The following is an 18,309-nucleotide window of genomic DNA, read 5'->3' as shown; positions in this document are numbered from 1 at the left end:
CACTTATTTTCTTCTTCAAAATTATCTAGAGCACTTATCCCCAGTGAAGGGAACGACACTGACTAACAAGTCTTATAAACTGGTGCCCAATTAAAGAAACACAGGGATAAAAATGATGTGCCCAATCCTACCAACTACATGGTCCCTACTGGGCACCACGGTGAAAAACAAGGGAACAGTGCAGGTCTGAGGCCCCAGCCAACAATGCTCAAAATGACATTCTATGGGGCCAGGAGGGAAACCCACAGAGATGCCACTCCTGTGAATCCTGACTCACATATGAATCATGTCCAAATGCAGGAGAAAATCTGAGTCACGCTTGAGTGCCTGCAGATGGTACAAACTGTCAAACCTGGGTGTTGAGGGTAGGGTCACAGATGAGGTTTTCCTGTTACTTTTCTATTTTTTAACGAAGGAAATGTTAACTAGTTGTTTGTTTAGGACCCCACTTTATCCTAAAACAGGAACCCAATGTGACGATTTTGCTCTTAAGGAACTCGATCTACTTTTGATCCTTACAACTCAGTGAGGCGGGCAGGCAGGTGAAGGTCTTCATGCCCTTTTTATACAGATGAAGAACCTGAGGCTCAGCAGAGGCTGAGGGCCAAACTCCCAAGGCCAGGAGGAGCAGGAGTGGGATTTGGTCCCAGGTTGTTTTCATCGTAGCACGCTCCCTCATCTATCATATCATAATGTAGCAGAGATCCTATGTTCAAACCACACAGTGCCACCGGAACCACTCACAGTCCAGCTCCCCAAGAAAGGGCTTCCTCTCACTGTTGTCACCCCACATGGAACTGCTTCAACTAGAATCCCAAGTGGATGATGAGCCAGAGCTCCCCGAGGTGAGGCGAATCATTGTCTTAATTGTTTCGTTTCTTCACAGGCCTTAGCACAGGGCCTAGAGTTCCATAAACATTTCTGGAATGGGTAAGAGTTTAGTGAGTCTGAAGACAGCAAACCATATTACGTGAGTATTGAGGACGGCTTGAAAGGAAAGTCGCTTCAAAACCAAGCAAGGTAGAAAAAGAATGCCCGAGTCTTTGAGGAAAGGAACCCTGTTAACTGGTCAAGAATCTAAGAAAGAGAAGAAAAGCATTCTCCAGTAGAGAGAAAGCCATCCTCAGAAAGCTCTTCGCACTCATTCAACTACCTGATATGTGTCAGGAACTGTTTTAAGCTCTGGAGATACAGCCATGAACAAAACCCAAAACTCCTTGCCCTCATGAAGCTTATAATTAAAAAAATAATCAAATTAAAATATCTAGTATGTCAGGGAGTACTAGGCAAGGAATATGGGTGGGGAGTGCCAGGGTAGAGAGTGGCAGTTAAGACTTGAAGAAAGGAAGAGAGCAAGCTGTGGGCAGCCATATAATTTATCATCTAATCCAGGACACCTTTGAGAGAGAGAGACGACACTATTAGTAATTATGTAGAACAATGAATTCAAACCAGGACTGTCCTGGGCAAACTCAGACAGACAGATCTTAGCCATGAAGCTCTCTGGAGTAAGGGCAGAGCAAAAGAAAAGGCCTGAGACTCAGAGTGTGCCTGGTGTATTTGGGGAACCACTAGAGTGAATGAAAGGGGACAGCAGGAGACGAGGTCTGAGAGTAACAAGGGGCCACATGACTAAGGGGGCTCTGTCGGCTACCACAACACCTTTTGCTTTTACTCTAAGTGCACTGGGAAGCCCTTGGAGGGGGAGGGTTTTGTGCAGAGAAGGTTCATGATCTGACTTCTATTTTCGAAGAGTCACTCTGAATTGCTGTGCTGAAAATAAGCTATATGGAAGGGCAAAGAGAGGAAGCTGAGAGACCAGAGAGCAGGCTACTATGACAATCCAGGAGAAAGATGAAGGCACCTGGGACCAGGTTAGGTTAGTGGAGGTGATGTGATGTGGTAAGATTCTGGATATATCCTAAAGATAGAGCTGATATTGTTTATTGCACATGGTAATAAAAATTAGGACGATTTTATCTACTTTCTTTCTGTGGCTAACATAATTGATCAGGAAGCACAAGATCAAAGATGGGGAGCTCAATTCCCATGTGAGCCCAATACTATAGACCACCTCCTGATGACCCCTGCCCCCCCTGAAAACGCACACTACTGGTCATAAGAGGACTGGGCAAGGGTAAGGATGACCTTACTTAACTATATCACCCTGACTAGAAAAAGAATCTGAGGAGCCCACATCTTCTCTAAGAAGCTAAACATTCCAGAACATATTTATGTAATTGAACATTCACATACCAATTAAACAGAATAATTTTGTGTGTCGTTCAAACGCTTCTCACATATGGCAGTTTGGTCTTGGAAGTATAAATTCATTTGTCAATAAATGTACTAAACACTGGGAGGAGATGAATAAAGATAAGCTCTTTCAGTCTAGTGAAAAGACAGACGTGGAAACAAACAGTGAGATCATGATGCGCCAAGTTGTACAATTCGGTTATGCATACAGGACTATGTGGAAACATGCCTAACATCTCCTAGGAGGGCGTGGGGAGGGGCGAGAATCACCAGGGAGGGCTTGAGAGAGGAGGTATTGTTGGAGCTGATTCATAGACTGAGTTGACATTTGCTAGGCAGAATCTGGGGTTGAAGATAGGGAAAAAAACATATTCCATAGAGTGACTAGTCTATGCAAAGAAATATGAGGACAAAGATCTTCTGAGAAGCCACAAGCAATGGCCAGAATATTTTAAAAATATGCTTATCTAATAATACTAATAACAACAGCTCTCATTTGTGGAATGCTCACTATGTGTGTCAGGCACTGTTCTAAGCACTTTATATTCACAACAATCCTCCTCACAGTTGAAGAAACTGAGATACAGAGGTTAAGTAACTGACCCGAGGGCCTCACTGCTCATTAGAGTGGAGTCAGGACTCATGTCCTAAGATTCTGGAGCCTGCACCATTTCCACATGCACTGATATGTGGACAGAGAGGCAGATGAAGATACAAAGGTAGGCAGGTGCCAGGTGACTAAGTGTCACAAGCCATGAAGAATCACTAAGGGGTTTTATAGTGGGAAGGAGCGGCTGATCAGATTTGCATTTGATCAGGAGACAGGAACAAAGCAGGCAGATCATTTAGAAGGCTACTGCAATAATCCTGGCCAGAAATGATAGAGGTCTAACCAAAGCAATGGCAACGAGAATGGAGATGAGGGGCCAGAGTCAGAAGAGGAAGGGTGGGTTGGGGAACAGCAAGACATGAGTTCAGTTGTCAATATATTAAGAATGAAGCATTTGGGGGACATTCAAGCAGAGAGGTCCACCAGGTAGATGGATCTACAGCTCAAGAGCCCAGAGGGAGAAGGCTGAGCCAGAGATCTAGATTGCAGCAAATCCTTTTCCAATCTGTGTGTGTCAGGGAACCATTACCTCAGAGGCTCCATGATCTTCCACAACCATCCTGAATTAAGGATTCTTTGAAACTTCCCTCTCCTCCCCAGAATAGACTGCACAATTCCAAAAGACTCATCTACCAGAGCTACCCCAGGCACATAACCTCTTCAGGACTACCCTGGGTAGATCCTGGTGCTGTTACCAGTGAAAATAGCTCAAGATGTAGTCCAGTGAGCCCCAGAGCAGCCCTCCTTGGTGCAACTCTACCCTAAATAGCCTGGGAAGCTCAAACTCTGGGTTCCTAAAAAAAAAAAATGGCTTCTTGGTTTAGCAAAATAATAGAAACACTGCCTTTATAACATTCTGAAGGCACTTTAAAAGAGTCTGGCAGCCAAGTAACATTTTCAGCACCCTGAATGCAGGGACAATAAGTATCTTACATCCAAACTTTTACTCAATTTGTTTTCTCATTTAAAATGAATGAATAAATAAAATTAATTGACTCATTAATTAATTATAATCCCCTTTAGGGATTCTCTTACTGCCAGCCCAGTCTCCAAGCCTTGGCCATAGGCATCTAGAACTATGACTGGTTGTTAAGCTACCAATGAATGGAGGAAAACTTCATTAACCAATTTTATACAATTTTACTACACCTTCCTTAAAGCAAGTTTTAGAAACGCAAGTTAACTTGTAGAAAACTAAGACATGAAGCAGCCCCATTTTTTTTCAGTTTTAATGTTTTTCACATTCATTTTGTACAATAAAAATATCTGTCCTTTGAGGCTTTCCAAAATCTGCTCCCACCCATCCAAACTCATGTTCCCCTACACCTGTAAAGGCACTCTGAACAATGCTGTTGAAATTAGAAATAGCAGTCTAAGTCAGGACAGCTGGCCACCAGCTTGAGAAATTAGTTTAATATCTCTACATCTCTGGGCATTAAGTTGCCCCAGGTGTAAAATGCATTTAATAACTTAGCCCTACTGGGATGATTGGATGAGATAATAGATACATAATGTCTCCGGAAAGCATAAAAACTTTTATTAATATAAGTTCATACTCATCCTCGCTTCCCAACGCTAATTAGAATCCTTACCTTCTAAACTCTCCACCTAACCAAATTCTACCCCTTCAAGTCCGAGGTGCATGCCCACTTCTAACCCACCCTTCTCTTTTCTGATCTCATAGCTGGAACCACACTGTTCCCCTCCAGGTCTCTCCTGATTGTTTTTATGGGGGTGGTTTGCCACACACATACACACACACACAAACAACTGAAAGTTCTTCTAGAACAGAGATCACTCCTGCTTTGGCCCTGGTGTTGCCCTCAACACCAAGCTTATAAGCAGCCCCCAATCATGACTCACTGACAGAATGATGATAAATGTGGCTTGACCAACATGTTCTCAGCTAAAAACGTAATGTGCAGCCCATTTATAATTCCATGCATTATACAGCACTGCTTCTAAATAGGTCACCCAAAATTGTGGCTCAAATGATCCCAAAATAGACACGGCCCTGCTTTTCTGGCCCCCGTGTCATTTCTAGACGTGGGTTTGCTCTGAGCATCCCAGTCTGTTACCTCTTGGATTGGTTACCTGCACCACTGTTGCTAAGCAGGCTGACAGAAAGCTCTTCTGTTCCGCTGAAGTTCAAGAAGGACATGCCGTCACCAGGCTGGCGGGAAGTGCTGTGCCTGCAGAGAACAGAGCCCAGCCACCTGGCTTAATGCAGATCATCACCTCTTTTATCCTGCTCACCCTGTATCCCCGGGTTTTTCATCAAAAACAGGCCTGAGTATTTGGCCACACAGCTGGCAGCCACTGGGATCCATCTCACAGGCCACCAGGCTGTGGTGCTTGGGGCGTGTGCCAGCTCTGGCCTCCTGTGGCCTGCTTCTGCAACCCTGGCACCCCACCTTCTTTCCCACTGCCACACCAGACCGCCTGCCCTTTCTGTCCTCTGCCTGCTCTGGCTAACACTGACAAGAGGACATGAGGTGTCTGAATAGAGGTACTAAGTTTATCTGGTAAAGAGAGTCATGCCCGGCCCGTATCCCTCATCCACCCCATAGGATGTCAAGGTGACTAAAAAAGGGGCCAAAGACTGCTCTTTGCGAAGTGTTTCCTGAAGCATCACAGTGAGTCCCAGTGTAGCCCAGGCTCATGCCAGTCAAGGCTTAAATGACTTTCTTTCTACACTGACTCTTTTTGGATGCCTTATAACACATTCGGAACTCTGGTTCAAAAAGAGTTGTTTCTATAAACACAGGCCTTGATTTCCATTGCTTTTAGCATTAACTTCTTTTAAACTCAACAATGGAATTTCTCAGTGACCAAAATGACAAAATTCATGGACAGACTGCCCAAAACACGCAGCATGTGTCACCCGTCTCAGCACTCATTTTCACCCTCGACTGAGGTTTACAAAGTGTGCCTTGAATTAAAGCTAAAGCAGGGTTTAGGTAACACCTCTGGAAAAAACATCAGGCTGTTTGCTTTGCACTTGGCCCAGGGAAGGGAATGATGTGACTGACAGAGGAAGGGCCTGATTTCATGCTGTCTCTTCAAATCTTAAAACCATGATATTTTGTCAGCAGTCTGTTCTGCACATGATCCTGGGTGCTAGGGAGTGTTCTCAAGGTACCTCCCGGAGCCCTGTGCATGTCCTCACCTTCCAGCAGCTTCATGATAGGCTAACTCCAGCAGCTCTGCAGAGGAGTGGGTTGGGTCCCTCTGCCCGCTACCCTGTAGCTCCACCATATTCTGTCGGGTCTGATGATGGATCTGGATGGCCTCTCCGGATGGTCCTACCCAGACAAAGATCCACTGAGCATCATTCCCACCCAACAACTAGTGCTGTGCACTTAACTACCATCTTCCTTCTTTCCAGCTGTTGGGACACAGGAAAGAGGAACTTGCTACACGTGACCCTCCGGCTCCCACACAGGGCATCTCCTCTTCCAAGCAGGACTCAGCCTCCTATGGGGCTTTTTGTCATCTTGTTCAGCCTAAGGATGTCTTAGAAGCCTCTGTCTCACGCATGTCAGCTGAGACACCCTAGAGACATATGGGAAGTATAGGAGGCAAGGGCACCTCCCAGGAGGGTAACACAAACTAAATCAGAAAGACCACATGAGTGAAACACCAATGTCTCTGTTAATACATAAGACAGTACAACAACTGTGACTCTAAGAAGCAGAGAATGCACACGTGCAAAAAAGACATCGAGTAGGAGACAAATCAGCATTAGTTGAGGCTATTAAAACATGCTTCCTGGAGAAAGAGAAGTTTTAGAGCTGAATGTTAAACAAGGTTAGCAGGGGTTGAAGGAGAGGGCATCTGGGGAGAAGAAATGATATGTGTGAAACCCCCAATGTGAAAGAGGCAAAACATGTGCAGGACAAACCACAGGGTTAGCTTGGGAAAGAAAAGAACCTCTGAGGATGGGAGTGAGGTGATGGAAAGTTAGGGAGCCTGGCAAGGGAAGGCCTCAGCTAGCAGAGAGCCAGGTGGACAGGAGGGTGACACAAAGGCAGCAGTGTTCGGAGAATGTTGTTTGAGGAAAGCGCGTGTTATAGCGAGGAAGAGGCAAAGCACAGCAGCAAGAAGAGCTGAAGGCCACGGAAGAAAAGGCAATAGTTATCGGAAGAGACCACAAAGGGAGCCAGTGGGGATAACCATGGAGAAAAAGAGACGCCAGAAAGAAAAAACTTATGTGGCTGATTATGGCAGAGATCAGGGGGACAAAGAGTGATTTGGGAATGACCCCCAATAACAGCCAAAAGCACCAGATTCATTTCTCACTTATTTAATTTTTAACACTAAAAGCAAGTTCAAAAGAAAATAACTAGACATTTCCAGGCATTCAGTAGGATGGCTTCCATGAGAAAACCCTGGAGTTTAACGCATCGGTTCCTTCCCAGTCCAGTAAGAGCCCATTAAGCTGAAGTTTAATTTTAGCCGCTGCTTTATAAAATCTTACTGTCATCTTTAGGACAGGATACAGATCAAAAAGGACGGGCTAGGAGAAACAGTGAACTTGGGGGAAAAAACCTTTTTTTTCGGTTGTCACAGACCCCTGAGAGACAAGAGAGTAACCTAACTCTGTGTAATATCAATATGCAGAAAGAGCCCAGAGAGGAAGGAATGAACAAGAATGAGGGACACTAGTCTTAGGAAAGAAAGCAGGTGGCAAAGCACAGTCTCTTATAAATAGAAAAAAGGAGCCCTTGGTCAAGACAGCTAGTTACAGTTACAAAGCCCATTTCCAAGTGTGTCCTCAAGGATCCTCACAAGAACCCCTGAGGCAGGGAAAGCAGGCGTGATTAACCCCCTCTTATGGGTGGGGTGCAGAGAAGCTGAGATCCTTGACCAAGGCCACACAGTTGACAGGTGCTGAGGACCAGGACTAGGAGCTCCCAGTTCAGGGTTCTTTCCTGAACAACTAACTTACCCACAGGAAAAGTGTGCATCCAGCGCCTTCTGTTGGAGGTAAGCTTCATGGGCATTCGCGAGGGGGCAAAGGGGTTAATCAGTGCCCGCTGGGGCGTGTAGCCCCCAGGTCGAACGTGTAGCATGGATTCTGCACTGCCCACGTGGAACCTCCCCGGCGCGCTAGAGTCTCGCTGCGGTGGCTCCATCATGTTCTCCAGGACATCTGCCAGTTATTGTGGAGTAGAGGCACAAAGAGAAAGCACAGAGCCACAATGAAACCAGAACTAGGCAGGCTGATCAGCCCTGGCTGACAAGAATCTGGGACATCATACATGTTAGGGAGTGAGAGGAATGAGTAAAATTGCCAAACTACAAAAAAAAGGAAATATCGGATCTGTTTACTTTTTAAACACTTGGGAGTACTTTTAAAATATTTTACTTTTTTAAATAAAGGGGGTTCTGGTTCCTAAATTACTGGCCCAACGAAGCCACACCCAAACCTGAAAGGGAGGACCACACATCGCCTGGAGACCCTGGACTATGAGCTGAATGCAAGGACTGAATGATGGGACTTGAGCTGTCTCCCCTGGAGACAAGGTGGGAATATTCTCTATGTGGGAGGAACAATAAAAATAGATATTTGGTGACCAGAAGGGCAGATCCTGGCAGAGATAATTAATGTGTTCACTAAACCTGTTTGATTTTCTTCTTATGCACAAAACAAGACTATAGTTTCCAGCCCCTTTGCACTGGAGCCAAATAACTTAGTTCTAGCCAACAGAAGACAGGTAGAAATGACATGCTCCAACTGAAGGCCTGGACCAAAAATATCTCCACGCACGATATCCATTCTCTTTCCCCTGCTGTGGCAACTTTGGAGACCAGTGTTGATGATCATGGCATCCCAGGAAGGAAGGAGCCTAGGGACTTGAACAACTGGATGGATCAGAATCCCTTCCCATTGACTCAGTGGCCTGGGACATGAGTAAGCAATCAAATATTATTGTGTTGGAAAAAAATTCTTGGGAGAAAAGAATGAAGAAATGGATGCATCCAGCCTTACTAGGCAAAAAGATAATATGATATTTAGACTGGACTTGGCCCATCCAATGGCAGACAGGTCTCTATTATGGAGATGGAAGCAGCAAGCTATATAACCTGAGTAGATCAAAGAGCTGAAACTCACAACCAACTCCCCTTGTGAGCATCCCATGTTCACTAAGCAACTACTCAGGTTAGAAAGTGGGTCCAGCAGATGCCAATTCCATGCCATCAAGGAATCCGTCTTGTCCACCATTATCTACCCAATAAGAACCTGGTATATAGTAACATTTAACTTCTCAAGCCAATTTACATGTAAGAGAACATTCAGATCTCTATGAAAGCTAGATTTTTTCATTGTAAATTAGTGAATTGATGCTCTGATTTACCAAATAAAAAAGAATATGGGATAGTCAGTTATCATGGAAATAAAAGGAGAAACCCACTGGCCCCCCTCCAAAAAAAGGTGAGTACATGCTTTGAAAAGGTTGAGAAATAGGACTAACAGATAAAGTGGGTCAAAAATACATAGAGAGGACAGGTGAAATGTTTCCTATGTTACAGTGGGTGGGTAGATGGGCGATAATCCCTAAACAGGGCCAGCCCTGATGGCCTAGTGGTTAAAGTGCCACACACTCCACTTAGGCAGACCAGGTTTGGTTCCTAGGTATGGAACCAAACCACTTGTCTGTCAGTAGCCATGCTGTGACAGCAGCTCACACAGAAGAACTAGAAGGACTTACAACTAGAATATACAACTATGTACTGGGGCTTTGGGAAGAAAAAAAAGAAGGAATCCCTAAGCATAACAGAGAAACAGGAATCTAAGGGTCTCAAGATTGTACTGCCTTACAATATTCCAGTGAATTACTTTTTGGCTTTTCCAATAAACTCCAAAATATCACTAAAGGACTGTTAAAATCAATTTTACTACTCAGATAATTTTTAAGACAACTGTTTGCAAAGCTATTTGGATTAAGAGCAATGTTATCTCCTCAGAGGAGATCTAAAAACAAAGGGTTTTAAAGGATTCACTTTCAGTTTAATTTAGCTTTTGTTACAGACCCTTCTAAGAATATTTTCAGCAAAATGGTAGTATAACTGTCATACAAACTTAGAAATTTCCAGAAAATTGGAAAGAGCTAACCTAGAAATTTTCAAATATATTAAAATTCCTTTGAATACTAAACCTACTTAAGGTAGGTGACATAGGTTATATTCTATAGTTGTGTAATTAAATATCTGCTCATTTCACTTTCAGAATTTCCTTTTTATACCTCGAACCAGTGAAAGAAAAAAAACACTGTTCTTAGCAGTCAAACATTTTCCTAGGCCCTTGGCACAGTGTGTATGATAGCTAATGGATAAAAGTGCCCTGCTCCACAGTCCTGAGGCCCCTGGAGCTGATGGCTTCTCCTTCCATCTGCCGGGTCATGGAAAACACTCCTTGCCCTTTGGGAATCCTTCCAGGGCAACAGTAGGCAGCTACGTGTACAACCTTCCTAAGTCAGTGATCAAAAGTCAGGAGGGCTATGCTTCCATTAATATAACATTCTTGAAATAAGAAAATTATGGAAAAGGAGAATGATTAGCAGGAGGGTGTGGCTATAAAAGGGTAGCATGAGAGAGCCTTGTGGTGATGGAATAGTTCTGTATATTAATTGTGGTAGTGGTTACATAAATCTACACATGATAAAACTGCATAGAAACACATACACACATGAGTACATGTAAAACCAGTGAAATCTGAATAAGCTCTGAGGACTGTACCAATGTCAGTTTCCTGGTTTTGACATTGTACTGTAATTATGCAAAACGTCACCATCGGGAAAATGAGTGAAACATGGACCTCCCTGTATACTTTTTGCAATTTCCCATGAATCCATAATTATCTCAAAATAAAAAGTTTTAAAAAAGTCAGGAGGAACCAGTATACTTTAGTTGCAGCTGCTGCAGGATAGGGAAGATAAGATACAGAAAAGCAGTACCCGTGCTCCTAGCGCAAGCCAGGTTAGCAGGTAACTGAGGAGACATCTTAAAGCAGAATAGAGGACAGAGGTGCAAATGGAAATGACAAGGAAATAAGTAAAGCCCTTTAACCCCAGGCCTAAGAAAAGCTCTACATTAACATGGAAGCTCTACATTTAACATGGAAAGGTTTACAGTTACAGTGACAGAGGAAGGAAGACAGAAATAGTGCTGTACAATAGACACACACACAGCTCATACAATTGTCCTCACTGCACTGGCGTGGAAATAATTAAGATATGGGACTTATACCCCATGCCTGGCCACACCCTCCATCCCCTACGATAGGAAGGAAGCTGTCCTCAGCTCTGTCCAGCTCTGCCCATGCCTCAGCTCTCTGACCTCGAGTGCTGGTGTAGCCCAAGGAGCTGCTGACTTCATACTGGTGCAGGTGGGGGTGTGGGATCATCAGGATGTTGGCGCTCCTGCCCAGGGAGCTGTCGTCAGAAGCCTGGCTCCTCACTTCCTCAGTGGGGAGCACACGGCTGGGCAGGGAAGGGCTGGATGAGACATCACAGGAGCTGGCACTCTTTCGATTGTGACTCTCCCGCTCTCGCACAGACCTGACCAGTGAGAGACAACAAGTTACCATCAAGCAAGGGATACTGCACCACCTAGGGTTAAAATCCCCAAACCCGTCACCAGTCCAAGCTCCCTGGGAAACCAATAACAAAAATCCCCAATGTGATCTATGAGTGGGAAAGAGTGTAGAAGGTGCTTTGCCCTGAGCAGCTTGAGATGTTGTGTAAGAAATGGGGGAGATGAATGTCAGTTTTCAAAAGGCTCAAGTCCTCGGATCATAGCTGTACAGAAGTAATCACTCTGGTGTGACTCTACCTGATCCCACGGATCAATGTCATATCACTGAAAATAGGGGAACCAGATATGATATGATGTGATCCAAGAGAAAGTACACAGCGCCACGTGGGAAGGCTTCTTGCATCTAAAAATTGAACCTAAATCTAATCAACCCTCTAGAGATAATTGCCAATTTACAGGAAATTCAGAGAATAGAGGACAAGTTTAACATTATAAGGTAATAATCAGCCAAATGAAGAAAGCAAGACACTCTATAGTCACAGAAAAAAAGACATTACAATAAAATGCAACATGCGCATCTTCTTTAGATGCCAATTCAAACAAATCAGTTATAAAAAGACATGTTTTTTGGGGGCTGGCCCCGTGGCCAAGTGGTTGAGTTCACGCGCTCTGCTTCCTCGGCTCAGGGTTTCACCCGTTTGGATCCTGGGTGCGGACACGGCACTGCTCATTGAGCCATGCTGATGCAGTGTCCCCCATGCCACAGCTGGAAGGGCCCACAACTAAAAATAAGCAACTATGTACCCGGGGGCTTTGGGAGAAAAAGGAAAAATAAAATCTTAAAAAAAAAAAAAGACACGTTTTGAGACAATTGGGAAATCTGGATCTGAAGTGGCTACCAGAGGATATTAATTTTGTTACCAGTGATAAGGGTGTACTACGATAATTTTTTTAAAATTCTTATTTGTTAGAGACATATACTGAAATATTTACAGGTAAAAAAAAAAAACAGGATACCTGGGATTTGTTTTAGAATACTCAAGCAAAATTTAAAATGTGTGGGAAGTAATGAAACAAGACTGACAACATGCTGATAGCTATTCATTACACTAGTCTATTTGAACATGTTTGAACATTTCTTTAATAAAAATTTTAAAAACAGTATACCCTTATTAAAACATAAAACTCTCTAAGGGGAAAACCTCTGGAAGTAGTAGGAAGTAGGATCAAAAGGAGAAAAGCCCAACGGGAAGGCAAAAATTCAGAAAGGAAGAGTCAGCAATTGCCGATAGAGCTGCCCCTCTGGCATCAGAGCTGCTCTCTTTCCACCTGGAAGGATTTTGTTTTAAGTAAGAGCTTACACAGAGCCTGAAAATAGATCCCAAGGGCTGACCACACAGTCATTATTTCAAGAGTAAATATTTGAGAACCAGCAGATGCTCCACCCAGCATAGGGGATTTAGGATAAAGCACTGATTAAGATGTGGTCTGTGCCCTCAAGGAACACACAGCATGAGTCTCGGAAATACTGGGTCTTGCCATCTTTGATTAGAAAAAAGAAAACCAAGGATCTTGGGCTGTGAAAGCATTTTTAAATATTCAGAAGAAAAGCACTACCGAGTCCCTAAGCAGCATCTATGTGCAGGGGGGCTGCTGCTAACAGCACTTATTCTGAGCTCCAGTCTCAGATGAGACATTAAAATGGGATGAGGGAAAAGGACAGATGACAATCATGTGGCCTCTATAAGCTCATTTGCCACAATGTGAAGAGATGAAATGTTCTTCCAATCAGTTGTGCTTAGATCAACTTGAACATTTAAGAAATCTGGAAAATGGACTCATGGTATTTAGTAAACTAGGGGGAAAAATACGCTAGAGCTTTGTTTCACACATTCATAACAAACTTCTACATAATGAATTAAGTCTAAATCAAGACTATAAAGTGTTAGAAAAAAATATAAAATATATATCTCTAACCTTGGAACAGGGACATCTTTCTTACACAAGACCCAGAAATGAATATATTGGTAAATCTAACTACATCACTATTACAAACTATTATATGACCAAAACACCATGGAGCAAATTTTAAAAGCAGTAATTAAAGAAAGAAAAGTCTCTTGCCTTCTGGGAATAATAAACCTAAAAGAAACTCTGGGCCCTAAGATCTATCCATACATTAGTGGCAGCCCAGTGAGAAGATTCCAGAATTTGTGAACTGCTTCTCTTGGCTAGAAAAAGCAGAAAAATGCTCTCCTTATTTGGGGACAATAGCTCACAGCAAATATAGCTAACAAAATGGCTGGGCCAGAGAACCCGAAAACAGAATCCCTAGTGATCTACACATTATGGCTTCCATTTGGCTAGTTTTAATGTAAATATTTTTAAGGTTGTTCTCATGAAGGTCCCTAGTGGACTTCAGGTTTTCCTAAGCAAGTTTTACAACCACCCCAAAGTGAATCTGGCAGAAAACCTGTAGGTGGCGAGGCGCTGAGCTCGGGATGGGCCGGGCAGCCTGAACACTTGAGCATCATAGGCATCATAATCTACTTGGATGGGAAGGGCATTCTCAGATTCTTTCGGAGTCCCAAGAGCTGAAATACACAAATAATATGAATTTTCATCAAAACACATTTCAACCAGATGCCTTCAGAGGGTCTTCGTCAAAATCTGCAAGGCACAGGTGATCATCACCATCTCCCCGTGAAAAAAATGGGATAATAACCCATTCATCACGTTGTTGAGATTAAATGACTTATATGTCAAAGTGATACATAAATAGCATAGCACTAAATAAAGGCAAGGTGATGGCAGTATTTCATTCTTTTGTGATCCCACTTTAAAAATATCATCTTAATAAGTAGGTTTAGTATTTTAAAACTTTCTAGCTGATCCCTCCAAGTGACCTAAGGAAAAGCAAAACAAGGTTTTGTCATCATCCATTTTGTAGTTGACAGGAAAAAAATATACAAAGTGGATAAGGACATTCCCAAGGTCACACAAGGGGAAATCAGGTCTCCCAGCTTGGCTGTGAACTTTTTATGGGACCGCATATAATCTTGTTGCCATGGATTAGCTGACCCTCAACGTGACGAAAGGAGATCTCGAAAAATACTCACATGTATCACGGCCATTTTTTGCTTTCTCAGAGGCAGGCTGTAAAATTAAATAGATAATTAGTCACTCCCTCCTCTGATAGAACAGAACTTTTATCACAAGGCACAGTATGGAAGTGGCTGCTTCCCAGGGCAGAGACCAAGTCTTGCCCCTCACTAACTGATGGAAAGGCAGGAGCTAACACCTGACACCCACCTACCATGGTGTCAAACCCCACTAGGCCCTTTACTTCCCACCTCACACCTTGTTCACTCTCACAACTCTATCCAACGGCAGCATGGACCCCACCTTACAGGTGAGGATATTCAATTCCAGACAGAATAAGGGACTTGCTCAAAGTCACACAGTTAGCAGGTGGCAAAGCCAAAATCCATGCCCACCTCTTCAGACTCTTGGTCAATCCACTGGTACGTTTGTCCTACCATAGCTAGGTTCCACCTGACCCCAAACTCTGCATACTTCCCCGTTCACCATGGCTCTCTCACCTATCTGTAAGCACTCAGTAGATCACCCAATTTGCTAAAATGGAGTACAAAGATAGAGAGGAAACTGAAAGAATTATCACTTTTTTTTAAAATAAATCTTTTTCAGGATCCTTAAACCTTCTGTAACAATACTGATTCTTTCTCCTTTAAAACAATCGTGTTGCAGAGAGGTTCCTCCATGTTCCACTTTGCCGAGAATGGTTGTGGTAAAGACATAAAACCTCAGAAGGTAGGAGAAGGCCCTTCTGGGCAGAGTCCCAGCACTTCACCACTGGACAGGGCATTTTAGGAGTCCTCAAATTCCTCCAAATTAATATTTGCCCTATTAAAAGAGTAACATTAACCCCCTTCTCCCTCCCAAAATGGAAGTGGCCCTGATACTACTAATGCAACACAGGCACAATGGGGCAACTTTCAAAAGGTTCAGCTCTGCTAGAAATAGGCAGATAAGCAAGAGCACCCTAGTGTGGGGCCCACATACATAATAGCCTGGTTTTCTCTTTGTATTACATTAAAAACGCTTTCTCAGGTTCTTTTTTTTTTTTTTGAGGAAGATTAGCCCTGAGCTGACTGCGGCCAATCCTCCTCTTTTCGCAGAGGAAGACTAGCCCTGAGTCTAACATCCATGCCCATCTTCCTCTACTTTATATGTGGGATGCCTACCACAGTATGGCATGCCACGCAGTGCCATGTCCACACCCGGGAACCCCAACTGGCAAACCCCTGGTCGCTGAAGCGGAACGTGCGCACTTAACAACTGTGCCACCAGGCCGGCCCCTCTCAGGTTCTTAATAGTAGCATTTTTATTTGCTACAAATATATTCCACTGAGTGGATATTTCATGGTTTATTTAGTCATTTCTCTATTATTTTCAACTTCTCACTATTACATATAGAACTAGACCAAGAGCTATTTGCATACAATATCCTCAATTGTTTCCTTAGATCACATAGTAAAAAATGGAACTATCTGGCCAAATGGCATGAACATTTGCACTACTCTTAACACATATGGCTGAACTGCTTTCCCTAAGTATCGTACACCAACCAGATATGCAAGCAGCAAATTCACCACACTTTTGGCAGCATTTGGTATAATTAGTGTTTTAAACCTATTTGGTAAGCCAAAAGAAAAAATCCCCATTCCTGTTTGAATTTGCATTTCTTTACTGCTAAGATGTGATCTTTTTAACATATTTCCCTTTTGCTGCAATACGTGTCTGTATCTTTGTCCCCACCAGTATGTGAGAGGTCTCAGTATCTGAATAAACCAGTCATATCATAATAAAAATAGTTCTTTTATTATTAAAGATCTACAAATAGTCCTTTGTCATATTTTTGCCAAAGATATTTCTTGCACCCTGAGCGTTTGCCTTGCTACTTATTTATTTAATGTAGAAAATTGTGAAGTTCTAAGACAAATTTCTTAAACTCTGTTCATGACCGTGGTGGGGAGGGGTTATCTCAGGACAATGAGAACAAAATAACCACATCAGTGTGTGACAGTCCCTGAAGGCTCTGCTGGTCCTGCTGGTTGGTGACACCTACCTTTTTTCCTGCCAGTTTTATCCGTGGGGTGAAACTGTTACAAAAGAGCTGGCTTTTGGACGTGTAGAAACTGTGAAAGAAACAAACAGGGTCATGAATCTAAACCCCCTTCATTTTAAACCTCAAGACACAGGTGACATCCTAGCCATGGATCAGCCCTCTCATGAATGCTTTTGTCTCAGGCTTCTCTGATCTTCCCAATTCTAACTTCTTTTGTAAGTACTACAAAACATTAATTATGTTTTTAATTATTTTTCTATTCTTCTTTTCCTCAAAAATCGTCTCATGCTAGTCCTAATTCCTAACTGGATTAGAATCTCCTCTTTATGGCAGGGAATAAAACTATGTACACCACAATACTTTTTCACCTAGATTCTTGGCTCGATGCTGGGCCCAAGGGAGGTCCTTCTCACTCACTGATTGATCAGCACTTAATAAGCAAGAATAACCCAGGTAAGAAAAGAAACTATGGCACTCAAGAAAAGATGACAAAACCACCAAATGCTCTGAAAATCATATCTTAATGTAGTCATGTCAGGCACACAAGAAAACTGGAGACCCAACCATGCCCTAGGAATCTTGAACGAATGAGTGAACAGAGGCTGTGAAGACTTTTCTATTCCTCTGGCATCTCTCTGTATTCTCCTTTATCTACAAGTAATTTGTGGTAAAGATGTTTTGAATATTGACCAATCCCCACCTTCCATCATAACTCTGATCATAAAAACATAAAAAGGGACAGTATCAATAGATAACCAATGGATAGTGGGGCAATCCTAGTGGCACATTAAGTGGATAAGAACATAAGGAAACCAGCTGTAGTCAGACCTAGAGTCCAGCCCCTGGGACTTGACCTCTCGCAGTGGTAGCAAAGAAAGTACTAAGCAGAGGATGCTACTCGCTTTCCAGTCATTAATTATGAAAGATCTGAGTGGTGAAGTGACATCAGCCAGAAGAATGGGTTTTTACTTGATGAAACCATATGAAATCACTGTGTTTGAATAAAAAACAATCTAATATCACAATTTCAAATGGTTCAAAGTCAATTGCAGCTTTGCCATGAACTTGCTGTTCAGCCCTAGGCAAGCCACTTAACCTCTCCGGAACTTGGGTTCCTTACCTATATACAATGTGACTGGACGGTCTCTATGATCTCCAAGATAGATTCCAGTCACATGCTGTGATATCTCCAAAAATTCTAGTATTATAACTCTTACGTATTTGATTAATGTACTTTTTAGATCAATTTTCATTATTAGCCAATAATACTTCGGGAGTAGTAAGTTCTCACCGCAGAGAATTTGACTATACTTAGGAGGTCTTGTGGGAACACTTTGCCGCTTCTGAAGAAGCCTGCTGACAGGATTAGAACAATGGCCCTGTGAGCAGCTATCCTCTCAGGCCCTCTTGTTCCTGTCCCTGCGTGGCTCAAGCAAACAAGGCTCACAATGACATGAAAAGCAGGCTCGGGCCCTCCCAGCTCTCAGAGTCTGAAGCCCCTGAAGTGTGAATCCATGCTACATCTTAAATGGCACCAGAGAGCCAATGCAGGATGAAAAATAGTGACAAAGGAAGAAACTTTCAAGTTATTATAAAGTAAAATTTGAGGAAAGTGACATGCTTAAACTCATATACAATTTCATGTGTGCTATAGCTACTTTTTCCCTTAATTATTTCCTAAACTAAACTTAAAACAATGAAATATGGTGAATAATTAGTAGCTATTTTCTTATTAGCAAAAGATTCTGAATGT

General features: G+C 42.9%; 1 protein-coding gene across 18 annotated transcripts in view; it reads right to left on the bottom strand.

Annotated features, from left to right (window-relative positions):
- The window catches only part of DEPDC5 (DEP domain containing 5, GATOR1 subcomplex subunit), a 117,205-nt gene that overhangs the window by 58,984 nt on the left and 39,912 nt on the right, over nucleotides 1-18,309 (bottom strand). For all 18 annotated transcript variants that reach the window (XR_011505446.1, XM_044775527.2, XM_044775530.2 and 15 more), the window contains 7 exons: nucleotides 16,557-16,626; nucleotides 14,527-14,563; nucleotides 13,881-14,001; nucleotides 11,210-11,430; nucleotides 7,818-8,021; nucleotides 6,036-6,171; nucleotides 4,961-5,058 (listed from right to left, as the gene is read on the bottom strand). Coding sequence is in view for 17 of the 18 variants with exons in the window: in XM_044775527.2 (XP_044631462.1) it covers nucleotides 4,961-5,058; nucleotides 6,036-6,171; nucleotides 7,818-8,021; nucleotides 11,210-11,430; nucleotides 13,881-14,001; nucleotides 14,527-14,563; nucleotides 16,557-16,626 (887 nt within the window). In the remaining variant the exon portion in view is untranslated. The remainder of the gene's footprint in view (nucleotides 1-4,960; nucleotides 5,059-6,035; nucleotides 6,172-7,817; nucleotides 8,022-11,209; nucleotides 11,431-13,880; nucleotides 14,002-14,526; nucleotides 14,564-16,556; nucleotides 16,627-18,309) is intronic.

This window comes from Equus asinus, chromosome 8, assembly GCF_041296235.1.
Source record: "Equus asinus isolate D_3611 breed Donkey chromosome 8, EquAss-T2T_v2, whole genome shotgun sequence".
Classification (NCBI taxonomy): Eukaryota; Metazoa; Chordata; class Mammalia; order Perissodactyla; family Equidae; genus Equus; species Equus asinus.
The sequence above is the reverse complement of the archived record's forward strand: the minus strand, read 5'-3'. Positions and strand labels throughout refer to the sequence as shown.